General features: G+C 38.3%; 1 protein-coding gene across 1 annotated transcript; it reads left to right on the top strand.

Moving 5' to 3' along the window:
- Positions 1-2969: 2969 nt before the first annotated feature.
- On the top strand, positions 2970-4819 carry LOC108146588. The gene is made up of 2 exons (XM_017272609.2): positions 2970-3718; positions 3923-4819. The coding sequence occupies exons 1-2, from the start codon at positions 3044-3046 to the stop codon at positions 4817-4819; spliced, it is 1572 nt and encodes a 523-aa protein (XP_017128098.1). The 5' UTR covers positions 2970-3043.
- Positions 4820-14983: the final 10164 nt, after the last annotated feature.

Raw genomic sequence — 14983 nt, 5'->3', positions numbered from 1 at the left:
ATGTTGGTAGGTTTTTCCGAAAAAAAACAAACATATAAAAAAGGCGAATAAAAAAGACCCTCTGTTCATCGCTTTCCGTCTGGCTTCAAAATTTAAGAACATTTTCATATAATAGCCATGGACTCAGAAATTCAACACAAAATTGTAATTGTTATGTTGGTTAATTTTATTTAAATACATTATTGGTCAATTTTGTTTAAAGGGTATTAACAAATCTGTTTTACTTCACAAAATATCCGATGCGCTAACTTGAAACACCGCCACCAGTTGCCCCCGAAAAAATCTGTTAGCATTTGTGTCTATTAAGCTTGAGCAATAAACTTCATAAATTCCACAAATTAGAATGATTAAATTTCATGTCCGTGTAATTTCCAGCCAGCAGACGTGCCCACCGCTTTGGATAATCAAATTTTTCACTGCCTGTCGACCAAATTAATGGAAAGTGATTTGGAAAAAGCTAGGTCAAAACCTTTGATCTGCTGGCTAAACGCAAATACAAAAGGCTGTCATCGGTGGGCTAAAATCTTTCAATTGAATAATGTATGTCAATCTATCTTGACAGGGTAATCAGGTTTTGAAAATTCGTCACTTTTACAAGCTAATACAGCAGATACCCATTAAGACCAATTTTTATGTCAATTGTAAGCAGTGCAAAATTCATTTGATTTTCTTTTGACATGATATAAATGGTTTGGTTATTATTAAATTTCCTGTTGTGCATTTAATTGGAGTGGCTTTTGTGTGTACCTTCGCTTTGAAAATACAATAATTATCCTGGACAATAAGCATTTGAATATAACCGATGCCTACTGTTTATCCAATATACCATACGGCAATTGTCGTTTGTTCGGAAGCGACACAAATTGGTCATACGATGTCCGGCGATAATTATTGTCAATTTATTGAATGCTCATTATTGAAATATCACTCATACGCCACATTGGCATGCTAATAAAGCCATTGAAACGAACGTTCGATGTCCGCAGCGAACTTTTGGGGCCGCAACCGCAACGCAGTTGCAACATTTGCATGTGTGTGAGTAATAAATATACAGCTCTGGTTAAAAAAATAGTTACTACTTTTTATTTAATGTTTTAAATTGGGTAAATTATCGCACAATTTTACAGAATCATATGATTAAAGTTTTATTTACACATATTCTCATTTCTCAGTTGAGACTTTGAATTTGCATTTGAGATGTTTGACACTCAGACCTTTTCTCAAAAGACAAAACCTTAAATAAGAAATCGGCATGAATAAAAATGCCTTAATTAATCAGAATATTTAATTTTCTCAAGAACTACTCATATATGTAATATATATACAATTTTCGACTTACCTTTTATTTAGTTTGTATTTGTAGCGTCGTTAAAAATAAAGAAGCATTAAAAAAAACTTGAATCGAAGAGAATTCAACCACTTAACGGGGTACACGAACTAAATAAAGAATTGCCAACTGCACGTTTTACTTAGTTGTCTAATTTTTGTTGTTTAAACATTTACAAGTGATATTCCTATAATTTTGACCGCAACGTAAATAGTGCTGTATCAGGAGTGAGTGTCAGGTCGTGTCTATGTCACTGCGAACAGAACGACCGCGCAATCACGATGACGATGCCACCTATTTCCAATTACCGATGATGCTGAGCGAGCAGCAAAGGCACATCGACATCGACGCACAGACCCACAGTCCCACCGACGCGGCCATGATTGATTGCAACAAAACCAGATTTTGGTTACTGTCATTTAAGCGCCGACTAACTTTCGAGTTGGACGCCGCCCAAATCGAACCTTCGTCGTTGCTGTCGACTACGCCGTATGTTTAATGCAGGGGATAATTTTAATTGCGCCCCGGCTGCATTTTTAATTAAACGCAAAATTAAAAATTGATTGCTTTTTGACGCCATAACTTACATGGCGATAATGCCCCGATGCCACGATCCGCAACCGTGGCAGTCGGTTTTGGTATCTGTAGGGCACACTCTCACAGCATTTAATATTATAAAATTTAAATCGAGAAGAGCCTCACAAAAAGGAATGCAAGTGGGTATGTGTATAAAATTTGCATTTGCGTGGCACATGCAATGTGCGGATAAAGTTTGGCTATTTCGGACTAGTTGTGTACTTTTTTCGAGTCCTGCCAGCCGGAAGTAAAAGGTTTTAAGCGGAAGTGCGCAGAGTTGCAACGACATATTGTGCTTTCGTATGTGTGTGTGTGTAATTATATGCCGGGGTCTGCTAAATGTTGCGGAGACATGCAAAGCGGCTCTTAGCTGGCTGCTAGTTTGTTTTTTCAACGAGGTTAAATGAGGTTTAGCGAAATAGTTCAGTTCTTCAAAATTTGATAAACACCATTCGGGCCATAAAGATTTCTCTGTGTACCCTGGTTATAAAAATAAATAACTAGTATTTTCAGCTTTGTATGCAAGTTTTTTATTTCGATACAAGATCGACTGAATTACTGATTAAATTAAGCACGCAAGAATGCATTACGGCTTTGTTGTTCGGCTGACTTGCATTTATTACTCCACATCGAATGATTATTATCATTTAAGTGCACCAACCCACCAATCAGCCGTTTTGGTATTTAATTAATGCAATTTTAATATGGCAAATTAATGAATTTTAATTCGATTGACCAGCAACCGCACGGCAGCATTTAGTGAGGAAAAATCAATGTCAGGACATTGTCAATATGCCAACTGAATGCACTTGATTAATTTGTAAGAATTCTTTAGTCTCGCCTATCAATATTAATGGCTTGCCAATAACATTATTTACAAATTTCATAAAAACATTTGCGAAAATGGGTGGCCTCTTAATCAATTCAATTTAAATTTGTGTTGTCATTATTGTGCTATAAAACAGTTTCAATAATACAAATATTAATTTAAGTATTAACATGATGTTTTTCCACCAAGTCAACTAAAGTTTTTCCGATATGTGACCTGCGTTAGCCTTTGGAGTATTGTCAATAATTCCTGAATAAGTATTTTAAGATTGTGTTTTAAATTTTGTACAACAAATTTTGTATATTTATATAATGGATTTCTTTAAGCCACTTGACCCAATACCTCAAGAGGAAAGTGAGGAGGAACACACGCCATTTAATTCTATTTACCAGTTTGATGCGTTCAAGGAGTTTATGGTACATCTCCGATTCAATCACTTGGTGCAGGATAAAAAGGTCAAGCTCAGTCAAAAACTGGAGCTCGCTCTTGAGAAAAACATTGGTCCCCATGCCCATGTGATACTCAACGATAAAGTCTACAAGTGCCAAGTCCTGATGCTCCGCATTTACTGCCAGCTTTTCAGGGATAACCTCAAGTTCAACGAACTTGTCAAGTTGCCGCCGGGTGCCATTACCAATGAGTCCTTTGAGATGGCCTACGCCTGGATGACCAGCAATAACGTATATTGTCCCCGTGATCAGTTGCTGGATCTTCTGAAGGCCGCCACATTCCTGATGTGCCCTCCTTTGGTCGAAAGCATTTTAAAGTGTCTGGGCGACCACAGGTGTTTCTTTGGAGTCAACGCCCTCACGTGTTATTTGAATGCCCTAGAAAAGGGCGATAGCTTTGTTGCCGACATGATGTTAAAGAGGATGGGCCGGGCCTTCCTGGTCCTGGTGGGTACCCAAGAGTATCTGCACCTGAATGTAAACTGCCTGTGCGATCTACTCGGCTCCAATTACTTGGAAGTTCAGTCCGAAATAGAGGTATGATGTTGGTCTTAGATTAAGTTCTAATTAAGCAGGCAGTTTTAAATATATAAAAAGTATAAAAAGTGTAATAAAAAGTATCAGCTTTCTAAAAAATAATAAACTTCTTTAAAATGCATATTAACTATTTACTAGCATATTGTGTCTTGTTTTTTCTTTTGTTTATCACGACTTAATCTAATTTTCCATTTTCTTTTTTAGATATTTTACTCAGCTCTGATCTGGATAATATCAGACTACCAGAATCGAAAGAATTACGCTGCCCGTGTCTTGAGCAAAGTTCGGTTCCATATGATGCCGCCAGCTTTTCTTCTTTATTGGGCATTCAATCTCGAAGAATTTGAGGAAGAACTTGCGGGTCAGATATGCAAGTACCTTTATAATGCCATGCTGACCCAGCAGGAAAATTATATGCAATTGTTTATGTCAAACTACAATATTAATGGGGATCGTCTTTGGATTCGGGATCCCAAGTGCCCCTATGCGAAATGTCTCGATTCGAACGATGGCTCCGAACTTTCATACGCCTATTTTTTCCATTATTTGTGGCAAATTCGAAAATCACCCAAATCATATATGGCTCGGGTGCAGAATGTCGAATACTACGAAGATTCGCTATTCAAGCGTGCGACAGCAGAAGAGGACTCCCATTATGATTCTATGCCATCTTTGCCATTTCATCGGAAAAATGGTGATAAGTCCAAACAAGACTTGGACACCGAGGAAGATCTTAAGACATCTGAAACCGATATGAGTCTCATTACGGTTGATATTCGGGATGCTTTCAAAGATAAAGCCTTTACCAAAGAAGATTTAAGTACTGATAAAGACAATGACTTCGGCTCCGATACAGAATTCGATTCCTTAACCTACTTTTATAAGCATAAGGGGCAAACTCTAGGTTCTAACAAGGAAATCGAAACAGATTTACTCGAGGACTCCTTTAAGGAATCCTCCACGGATTGTTCCTCAACAGATTCTGAAAAGGAATTCGGTGGGTATTCTGTTGATGAGTCTGATTCAGATCCCTTTGCAGACCTTGCAGTGGATTCCACTGCAGATCTTAAAACCGAAATGGATACTCTGAAAAAACCATAAATTAAATTAAATTATTCTCTTAATTGTATTGCACCATTTTTTTTGAAGAAGATTGGGTTCGGGTTCGCACTTCTTGAATGCGAAAATACAAATTTTCTGGGTCAACGGGGAAACACTTAAATTGGGCGTAACAAAATGTCTGACACGCCAATTATTTTGCTTTTTATATGGGACAGACAGACGCTCTGACTACTCCTGTTTGTTGCTGTAACTACTCCTCCGGATCCTGCCAGTCCTTCTGCTTTTAGTGTTCTGCGTGTTAGTTTTTATATGTGGGTGTCTGTGGCTCTCAGGGTTAAGGGAAATTTTCTGCTGCTTGCTTTTTAAGTGGTTTTATTGTTCACTTGTTTGTGCTGCTTGTTACAACTTCGTTACTTTATTTTCATTTGTATTTTCCTTTACATATTGGTTTAAAAGTCAGTGAGCCATGGCCAACAACGACGATGAGCTGCAATTTGAGATGCCAGATAGGTCAGCTTGTTGAAAAGTTGGCTAAGGTTTAGCTGAAGTGAACTAATGATTGGCAATGCTTAAAATGTAAACGTAGTGAAAGTTGAATATTAAAGGTCACGTTCAATTTACCTGTTATTATTTATTATTTTGTTTCATTGGTTTTTTGCTTCCATTTCTCTTTCATTACCCAATTACTAAAAGATACATGAAACCGAGAAAATAACTTGCCAACTGCACTCAGTTGTTAATGACAATTATGCCCCGAAACTCTACTCCTGGCTAGATTTTGTTTTGTAATATCACCCCGAAATCCTATCGCACAGAATGCAAATTATTTGGAAACTTTTTCGACAAAGTTTTATTTTCGTGTATGTCATAAACGACAGGTTTTTATGGTCATGATTTGCTAATTACATTTTGTTTATTTTGTAATTGGAGTGCAGCCAAAATGTTCATTAGCAGTGAGTGAAAAACAGAATTCCATGCAATTAGATACAAATTTTGAATTTCCTCCATATTTCCGGTTTCTATTGTTGTGAACCAATAAGCCGTGTATAATTTATTTTCGAACATAGTATAACGATTTAAGGCTCCTGTGCTGTCATATCGAATTCCTTAATAAAACTAATTGATATATTTCTGGAGAATATTTTGGTAGGCCATAATTTCCGTTACGATTACTTCTAAGCTATTGATAGTTATCTGAATCCGGCTGGAAAATGTCTCGAAAACTGATTTATTATTTGAAGCTAAATTGTACTTTAATAAATGTTTAAATTTGTCGTTTTTGCTGGGACAATTCAATGAACTTCTCTGATGTGGCATACGTTATTATGAATCTCGGAACATAAACATACTCAATTCATTAAGATCCCTGCACCTATATTCTGAGAAATTTATACAACAGCTGAGCTATTCATAGGCAAAAAAAACTCAGCGACAAAAAAAGCTTTACACATGGTTTCATTCAGCACTTCTTGTCGCTTTTCGTTGCGTTTCTTTTCTTCTACTTCACTGCGCTTTTCCTGCTCACATGTTGCTCTCTGCCAGTTTGCTGTTAGTTTACTGCTGACATTTCATTATGTTCGCCCCTGTTTGCCATTTGATTTCAATCAGGAAATGGAAGAGACTCAGGATTTTTCTGGGACCCAATGACCCACATAGTCGTGATGCAAAATTTGTGCCACTTTGTCGGTCTTACTAATTAGTCGTTATTGCTACGAAACTCGGGAAACAAATTAGCACTTTGGTATTTTGAATTAAAATCTACGCCGATCGAATAGCACTGGCGCCTGGGCAGTTAATCACTGAGTCCAATGGAGGGGTATAGGTTCCATACTCTTGGGTTGTCAGGGAACAGTCGCTGGCACCCGGGAGTCGTTTTCGGCACTCAATGTAGAATTCGATGGACATTCGATGGGCGCCTGCGGTTCGAAAAAGGCCATAAGCATCGAGCCTTTTTGCCGGCCAACAATGGGCTGGCAATAGTAGTACCGATAAATAGGAAATTTGCACTGAATTTGCAGGCACGGCTTAATTGTTGGCCATGTTGTTAGGGGTCCGACGGCAGATTAAATCGGCCGTAGCGCAAAAACACAAGCGGGCCGGGGGGAAATGCAGTGAAAATGTGACAAGGCCCGCTGCCAAATGATCCCGTGTTTAGCGCACTTTACTCCGACCCAGCCAATTGTGCCCTGACCACTGGTAATTCACAATTTGCAAGTGCAGTTTGGCGTAAATTTTCCAATTTGAACATTTCATTTGCCAAATTTGATGGCATAACATTTTGTCATTGTTCCCAAACGATATCCACTTACCTGCAATTCATTAACGTACTTTGATATCCGCCATATTTTAATTTGACAATCCGATATTTCGCTTTCAATTAAAATATGGTCAGTATCAAATGAAATTTTCGGTAGTATTTGGTCAATTGTTTAAAAATATTTTAATTGAGTAGGTATTTTGCTTGTGTTGTACTGGAAATATTTAAAATTAAATACAAATGAGAGGAAATATTGTATTTGATTTTAAGAAGTATATTTTTGTGGTCTAGTGATTGTGATTACAATTTAATTTAAATTTATTAAATCAGTCTAAAATAAATTGCTCTACTTATAAAGGGCTAAAAATTAAATATATTTTGTCACTATAATATTTCTTGATATACTTTTACATGAGGAACTTTAAGAAAAGGATTTTGAACATGTAGTTTTCCAACCAGAATCGAGTTTTAAACTAACAATCCTATTTTTCTACAATTTAATGAACTGTGTCATTTGCCCCCAGTTCAAAACCTTTACAATGCAAATGCGAAAACACCGACAAAAACTGGCTGGATGATTAAAATATAATTCATATGCCAGTCCAAAGTTGTGGAACATTTCCGTAGTTGTAAAAAATTCCGCCACGCCCCCCTACCCACATTATGAACACATACATATTCATAACGCACGCACACACTCACACACGGACACCTTTCGGCTGCGTATGTGACCCACAGGTGTGTGTGTGTGCGTGTGTGTTCGTGCGAAAATATTACGACAGGCCTGTCTTCCTGCATGTGACATAAATCTTGGGCAAATAAATAAAATCCAAAAAAAAAGCCGAGCAAAATGAAAGATAGAGCGAAGACAGTAAAAGCAAATGAAAACGCACGCGCAGCAGTAAATTTTCAGGGGGAAAAAAGAGGACAACATGAAGAGGAAATGTGAGGGTGGTGGGTGTAAAGGTGTTCGGGCAGGTGGGACATCATGAACACCTAGACGTGCCGACAATTTTTGCATTTAAATGCGAGCAATTTGCCGTCGCCAACTGAAAGAAGAAGCAAATGAACGTCAACGCAAGTGAAAAATTTAAAAAAAAAAACTGTTGCCTACTTTCTGGGGCCAACGAAAAGAAAATGGCATTAAACGGATGTGAATCATGTGCGGAACTTCCCGACACGACAAAAAAAAAACACAGAATGGCAAAAAAATACACGAACGAGCCAAGGAAAAGTAAAACAGTCGACTGGCGGAAGCACAAAATGAAAATGATAATAACAATGCGGTGGCAGACGCCTTCAATTATTGAAAATGGTGCGATTTGCATGGTAAGCGTTTCATTTGACAGCGGAAGTTCATTAGCAACATCTGGCAATGGGGATGCTGCTTCCATCTCGACTGTGTGTGTGTGTGTGTAAATTGCACTTTCCGAGTATCTGCGACACTTAATTAGAAACCGCAAGTGAAAAAAACGTAAGAGAAGAGTGCTAAATTGATTGGTCTTGCGGTCAGTTGGGCACGTTTCAAAGGGTATAAGGGTACTTTAATTTTTAAAGAATTTGAAATGGTTGCAATAGAGATAAGAATTTAATTATTAAATGTAGAAGTACTTTTGAGAAAGCAATTACAGTTTTTAGTTCTTAACTTGGGTTTCGAAACCACAAATAACCGCTTTTCTAAACCGAGTACTACTTATTTTGAATAGTTTATTTCACAATCCACAAAATAAAATTGTTAATGTTTTCAAAATGATAATGATTAATTAGCCTTACTGTATCAAGCAAGCAATTAAAAGAAAATATTTATTTTTGTCCTTAACTTAGTCTTAGTCCAACCGATTTGAGTTTTAAAACATAAAACATGCCTAAAAAAATAAAAAAAAATCTTTTTTAATAACCCATGAAAGACACTTAGCAATAACCATCATTATACAATGTTTAAAAACTGTTGCTATACCACAATGAGCAGCTCTCAAGTCCAAACTGTGGATTCCAAACTGGATTCAGTGCTACTTCATTCAACATTAATTACACCTGCGGTTTTTTCAGAGTGGATTGGTCAATGGATTTCCACATGCCCGTTTCCGATTATTTCTCTTCGCCATGCCAAGTCGAAGTTGATTTTATATTTCACTCGGTCGGTGAGCAGTTAAATCACCGCCGAGGCCACTGCTGATGCGAATGTGGCCGTGGCAGGCGTGGCGTTCATCATCCCCGTCATTATCGGGGTTTCCACATTTGGCAAGCCGCCCAAAGATCGAGGGCCCGGTGGGAAAAAAAAATGAGCCACGTGAAAAATCCCTTCGGCTGCCAAATGCAGCGGTTGCTTTTGCTTCAATTGAATAATTCGTATGATAAACGAGTGTGTGTGTGCTCGCCAGTGCGAGTTGTGTGCATTTTATATGCCCTCAGGCGTTTCGATTTCACTTTTTGCTCTACACATTTCATTGGCTTATCCTTGCTGCACTGAGCTGGTTTTAATGCCTCTATCAAAATATTTTCCTGCGCATAATTCCTCATTTCGTTTATTTTTGGGCTTTTGTTTTGCTTTTTTGTAAACACCGCGGGTTGTTTGTGCCACCTTTACTATGTTGTTTGCACCATAAATGTTTGTTTTTTTTGGAATAGACAAACGAAAAAGTTTGAATTCGCACTTGGTGAGTGTGATTAAGTGCGTTTGCGTTTAAAAAATACAATTTTGTGCAATATGTTGTTCAATGGGGTTATTTTATTTAAATACCTAATTTATTATATTAATAAAAGTAACTTCCTGAAAATATCACTGTATTTTTTAGCAAATAATGAATTTATTTCCCTTTAACAGTACTGTATTATTAAAAGGAAATGATAAGTTAAGATAACTAAACAATTAGCCCATTCAGATTACTTTTGGGGGAACAATGAAATTTAATTGATTACCTCTTCAATTTAACAAGAATACTCGGTTTCATAATTAGGTATTCTGCCCACCAATTCAAAGGATCAGTCCGCAATTTGGTTTCATCTCCGGCCAAATAACCATCCATAATCCGAGGCAGGTAAGAGCCGAACATAAAGGGAATAAAATCGATAGAGCAGCAGCTGGTCAATGGCCAAGAACCACAAAAAGTTCAGCCTCCATTCATTTGCGAAACAATTGCAGCGGAGAGCACTTCGATGTTAAGCACCGAAAACAGAACATCGAGTACTGAGGCCAACATGGCCAGGGAATTGCTAAGGCGGATTAAGGTAAACTGCCCGGCATAAGGTGCTTAAAATTCTATTCAGAATCGAACTCCCGGCCGAAGAACTCCAAAACGCATAACTCTGAAGGACTACCAACGAATGGAGATTACTTATCCATTTGAATAATTAACCGGCAGGGAAAATTAGTTGCTCTGGCCGCTCGGGCGCATAAAACTTCAAAAATAGCAAGTGCCGTCTGTCTTGAAAAAGTTTTGCTTTGTAACATATTGAGAGAGTGCCTTGAAAGTTTTCTTTTCTGGCAATTTCAATATTTATTCCACCAGTCGTGATGTCCTTCATCTCGGCACGAAATGGGCGAAAACTTTTGCCAACTATTAGCCAAAGCGCCAACAAATGGCCAACTTGTAGCTGCCCTGCGTCAAGCAACCCCTCACCACTCCCGTTGAATCCGTCGCTTTGGAAAGCCTCAACCTGGTAAAGAATTACGATGCATTGCGAAATTTATGATCCATTGAGCAGGCCGCCGACGGAAGCGGAAATCTCCTGGCCAAAGCCCGGGCACAAGTTCCCTGTGCGTGTAAACATATTGGCTGCCTCCGAGGATATTTACGGTGCCTCTTCGCCGTGTGTCATTGATGTACGGGCTGTACGGGCTGAACGGTGCCGTATGCAAAGGTCCTTGCATAATGGCAGTAGCGTGCCGAATGTGTCGTGTGGCAAAGCATGAAAAATGGCAAATTAACTGAAATTAATGGCGGAACATGCGGATATTTATTAAAATTGATACGGTTAAGCCGAAGCGGCAACTTTCTAACTTCATTTAAAGGATTTATGCCCAGCCCGACAACCTGTCCAAATACCCAGTAAGCCCTGTACAAATATCAATCAAAAGTCAAATCGATACGTCTTAGCCAAGGACTAAGGGCGTATTCGCTGTTTCTTGTTGATTGACCAGGCCGTAAATCATCTGGCTTAAGTTATCAATATGGGTATTAGGTTGATTCCACTTCCCCTTCCTTGGCCCACCAATTTTTTCCTCAACCGTTGAAGTTTTCGTTTCAACGCATTTTATTTATTTATGGTTTCAATTTGCTTGTAAGTAATTAAGCCGAGTTTGTCTGGATTAGTGATGGTCTCTGAAATTGCCCGAGAAGCCTGTCAAAACATTGAGCAGACAGCTTAGTCCACAGTTGCGTTTTAATGCCAGTAGCAGATCAATTTGGTAGTAATTTATAAAAAATATTATTTGTAAGCTGGAAAGTTTTCGTTTGGTTCGTTAGAAGCCCAATGTATAGACCAGCCAGGTCGGGTCACTAATGATGACAAATGTGCAAAAACAAAAAGCCAGTGGGGCGAGCGGTCGAGTTCAAAGGTCAGACAGTGTCGCATATGTTGCGACAGTGTCCACATGGCCGAGCCGCTCATTTCGTCTGCATGCAAATGACTTTATTTGAATTTTAAATGTGTAAACTGTGTGCCTGTCCGCCATCGAAAAAGTATGCTCCCCACCACTCTGTTTACGACCTGACCCCGGCCGTTTGTCACTGATAACGGCCAAGAAAAAGGCCAGGCAAATGAAATTGCAGCAGCATCAACGGCACAAAATTCAGTAATGGAACAATGGCGCTATGACAACAATGGCCAACGCCTCCTGGGCCCCGCCCCCTTTTCGACCATTTGTGAAAGGAAGATGAGATGGCGGAGAAGCTGAAATAATCATTTCCGTTTTCCGGCCCACGTTCAAGTCTTTTATCTCTTTCAAATTTTCGTTATTGTTATGCGTTTCAAAAAGGTTGCCAGATACGCGAGCACACACAGCAAAAAAAAAACGAATAAGAATAAGAAGAAAATGGTGGTAACCCCTCAAACAGGAAACCTGAAAAAATGAGAGGAATTGTTGACTCACCTGGTAATTTCCGGCATTGGAATTATCTTGTACACAGTGCGTATACTTAATATATGTAATTTGCTCGTCTCGCACCTATGCTGGCGTATTTTGCCTTCGGTATGCTTTTCGTTCTCGCTGCTCCTGACAGGTTTTTAATTAATTCGAAATACGAAGCGGATGAATTCAGCGGGAAACTTCAACTAGTCGCGAAAGGGCATTTTGGCTAATCGATTTCGCTCCTCAAAGCCAAGTTCACTAACACGACGCACCACACGAAAGTTTCCAACACGCATCAAAGGAAAAGTCGAAGCTTTAACAGGACTGTAGTCGCAAATGTGATACCCTCAATTAGGGATCAATATTTAAATAAGGTGTATAGAAGCCAAAATCATTTTCGAAACAACAGTTTACTTGTATCACTTGTATTTAAAAAATTTAAAAATAAACCAACATCGAAATTTTGTTTTTAAGCCTAAACAACCTGCTGCTACCCTACAAATAATAGTTGGACAAACTAACCTAATAAATGGATGAAGGACGCATAAATTTAGTTACAGGTTTTCCTTCGCTTTCGTTTTGGCTGATTTTTTACGGCATTTCAATTAAGTTGCATAAATTAAAAGTTAGCTCGCTCTGATGGTAATTTGAGGGCGCGGTCTATAAATCACAACAGCCGCTAATTTGATTAGCCAAGTTAGGGGCATCCATTTTTGGCTTTCACTTGGGAACCCCTCTATCAGCTTAATGGGGTCGCAGGTGCTAAAGAAAGTTTCTTCACGAATATACATAGTATTGGAGTCATTTACATAGGGCGTTAATTTACGACTTTCTGCGCTAAGAGAGTCAATCAATTTTTTGCAGAAAATTAGCATTTTCTTTTGATTTCTCTTTACCCAACTTAATACACTTAATTATTTTTCATATTTTTCGTGTTGATCTTGGAAACTTTTCGTTCATAACTTCCTAGTAAACGCTGCAGTTAGAAAGCGAAAAGAAATGTTATATTATCGCGTCTCACGCAATGGAAATGGCAAAGTTTTAGTTTAAAATGAAAAGGAAACAAGTTTGGGTAAAAAAAATACGAAACAAGAAAATTGCGGCCAACTGACGGGAACTTGACAAGATGCCAGAAACAGCGAGAAAATTCCAGTGGTCCGTGCGGCCGGGGGTTGTGGAGATTGTCTCTTGGATGTTTGGGTGTTTGACAAAAAAGGTGTGGCAACTGTTGCGGCTTCCGTCGGTCGTCGGCGTGGGATACTTTTTGCTTAGATAAACTGTCATGATTTAAATAGTGGAAAAACTTTCCAGTCACTCTGCCATGGGAACAAATGCAAAAACTCAGCACGAGAGTTGAGCAGATAGCCGGGAAGTGAGTGTATGTAGCTGTGACACTTTTCAACATGGCAACTGTCATCTTGCGTTTGTCATGTCCTCCTGCATTGTGGCATTGAGTCCCCGCCCTCAAAAGTACAACCCCCTGCCCATGTCCCACCCCATCCCCAGTTGTTGATTGAATAAACAGTCAACCCCAAAGTGTGCGTGCTTGTGTGCCCCCCACTCTTTGCGCAATGTAAACTTTTTTGACATGGGTGTGTGCCTGTGAGTGTGCCTGTGCCATGCATGGCAAAGTATAAAAATAATATTTACATCCTGACGAAAATAGTCAAAAAGGCTTTTTGGTCGTTACACACACTTTTATTTTGGAAAAGGTCGAGGGGATGCCAAAATGCAGAGTATGAATAATGTTCAACCTGCTGGGAAAATGCATTGAAAATATTTGTTCTTCGCACTGGAAGCTCAATTGATTTTATGTTGTTTAATAATAGCCAGAATATTAATTCAAAACAGTTAATTATAGTTTTATAAAACTAACTGAGCTATGTGTTTTTTAATGCAATACAAAACTAATTAAAATTAAATGTTGGGAAAAATACACGAACATACATATTGAAAATTTTATAAAACGCACAAATTAAACCGAAAAATGTTGTCCTATGCATTTCATAAATTCATTAAATTAATTGCTGAATTTAGGTATATGAATTTTATAGCTTCTATTGTAAACACAAAATAAATGTCCCATTGTAAATAAAACTAATTACTTATTTTTACAAATATAGCAAAGTTTACTTACTGCAGAAAATACATTTGGGATTTATTCAATATGTTGATAAGTTGATTTTATTCAATTTTTAATAATTCGAAATATATAAGTTGGGCCAAATTAATTACTGCTTTTAGTTGCCCCAGAATGATTAACCAATATAGTTACTGGACCAAGCCGGCCACTCAGAAAATAGCGCGTAATTAATTTTAAAGCTTGAATTGTAATTAAACAATAAATATGGCAATGCGAAATTGTTGTAAATGAAACAAATGGCAAATTTATAAAACTGTCAATCTAGAAAGGGAGAAAAAGAGTCGGGCAAACAAAGTACACGCTCATGCGGACACGTCACCATTGGACAGTTAAGGATGTAGGATGTAGGATAAACAGGACAACAAGGCAGTCACATGTGGGGCAGAAGGGTGGTGGGACAGGCGGGGAAGGGGGAGGGGAGACGGATGTGACAGGACGTGGTAGTGCCGTCCTCATTTAAAATTAATTATACGCCGAGTGTTGCCGTTGCTCTGCATCATTCACTTAATCGCTCGTTTACTGACGCATTGCGGCGAGTGAGACGGAAGATGCTACCGAAAAAGAGAGAGAAATATGGTCTTTTTTACTATCTAATTAATGTGCTACTGTTCTTCATTTGCCATATTTTATGGTCTCCATAACAATTGAAATATGATATGCCACATTTATCATTGTTAAGCCATTGAGTTTAAACTAGATCCTGTAGATATAAATAAGCTTTTAAATGCTTCA

Source organism: Drosophila elegans, unplaced genomic scaffold, assembly GCF_018152505.1.
Source record: "Drosophila elegans isolate 14027-0461.03 unplaced genomic scaffold, ASM1815250v1 contig_208, whole genome shotgun sequence".
Taxonomy (NCBI): domain Eukaryota; kingdom Metazoa; phylum Arthropoda; class Insecta; order Diptera; family Drosophilidae; genus Drosophila; species Drosophila elegans.
Note: the sequence above shows the minus strand (reverse complement) of the source record. Positions and strands in the feature narration are given on the sequence as shown.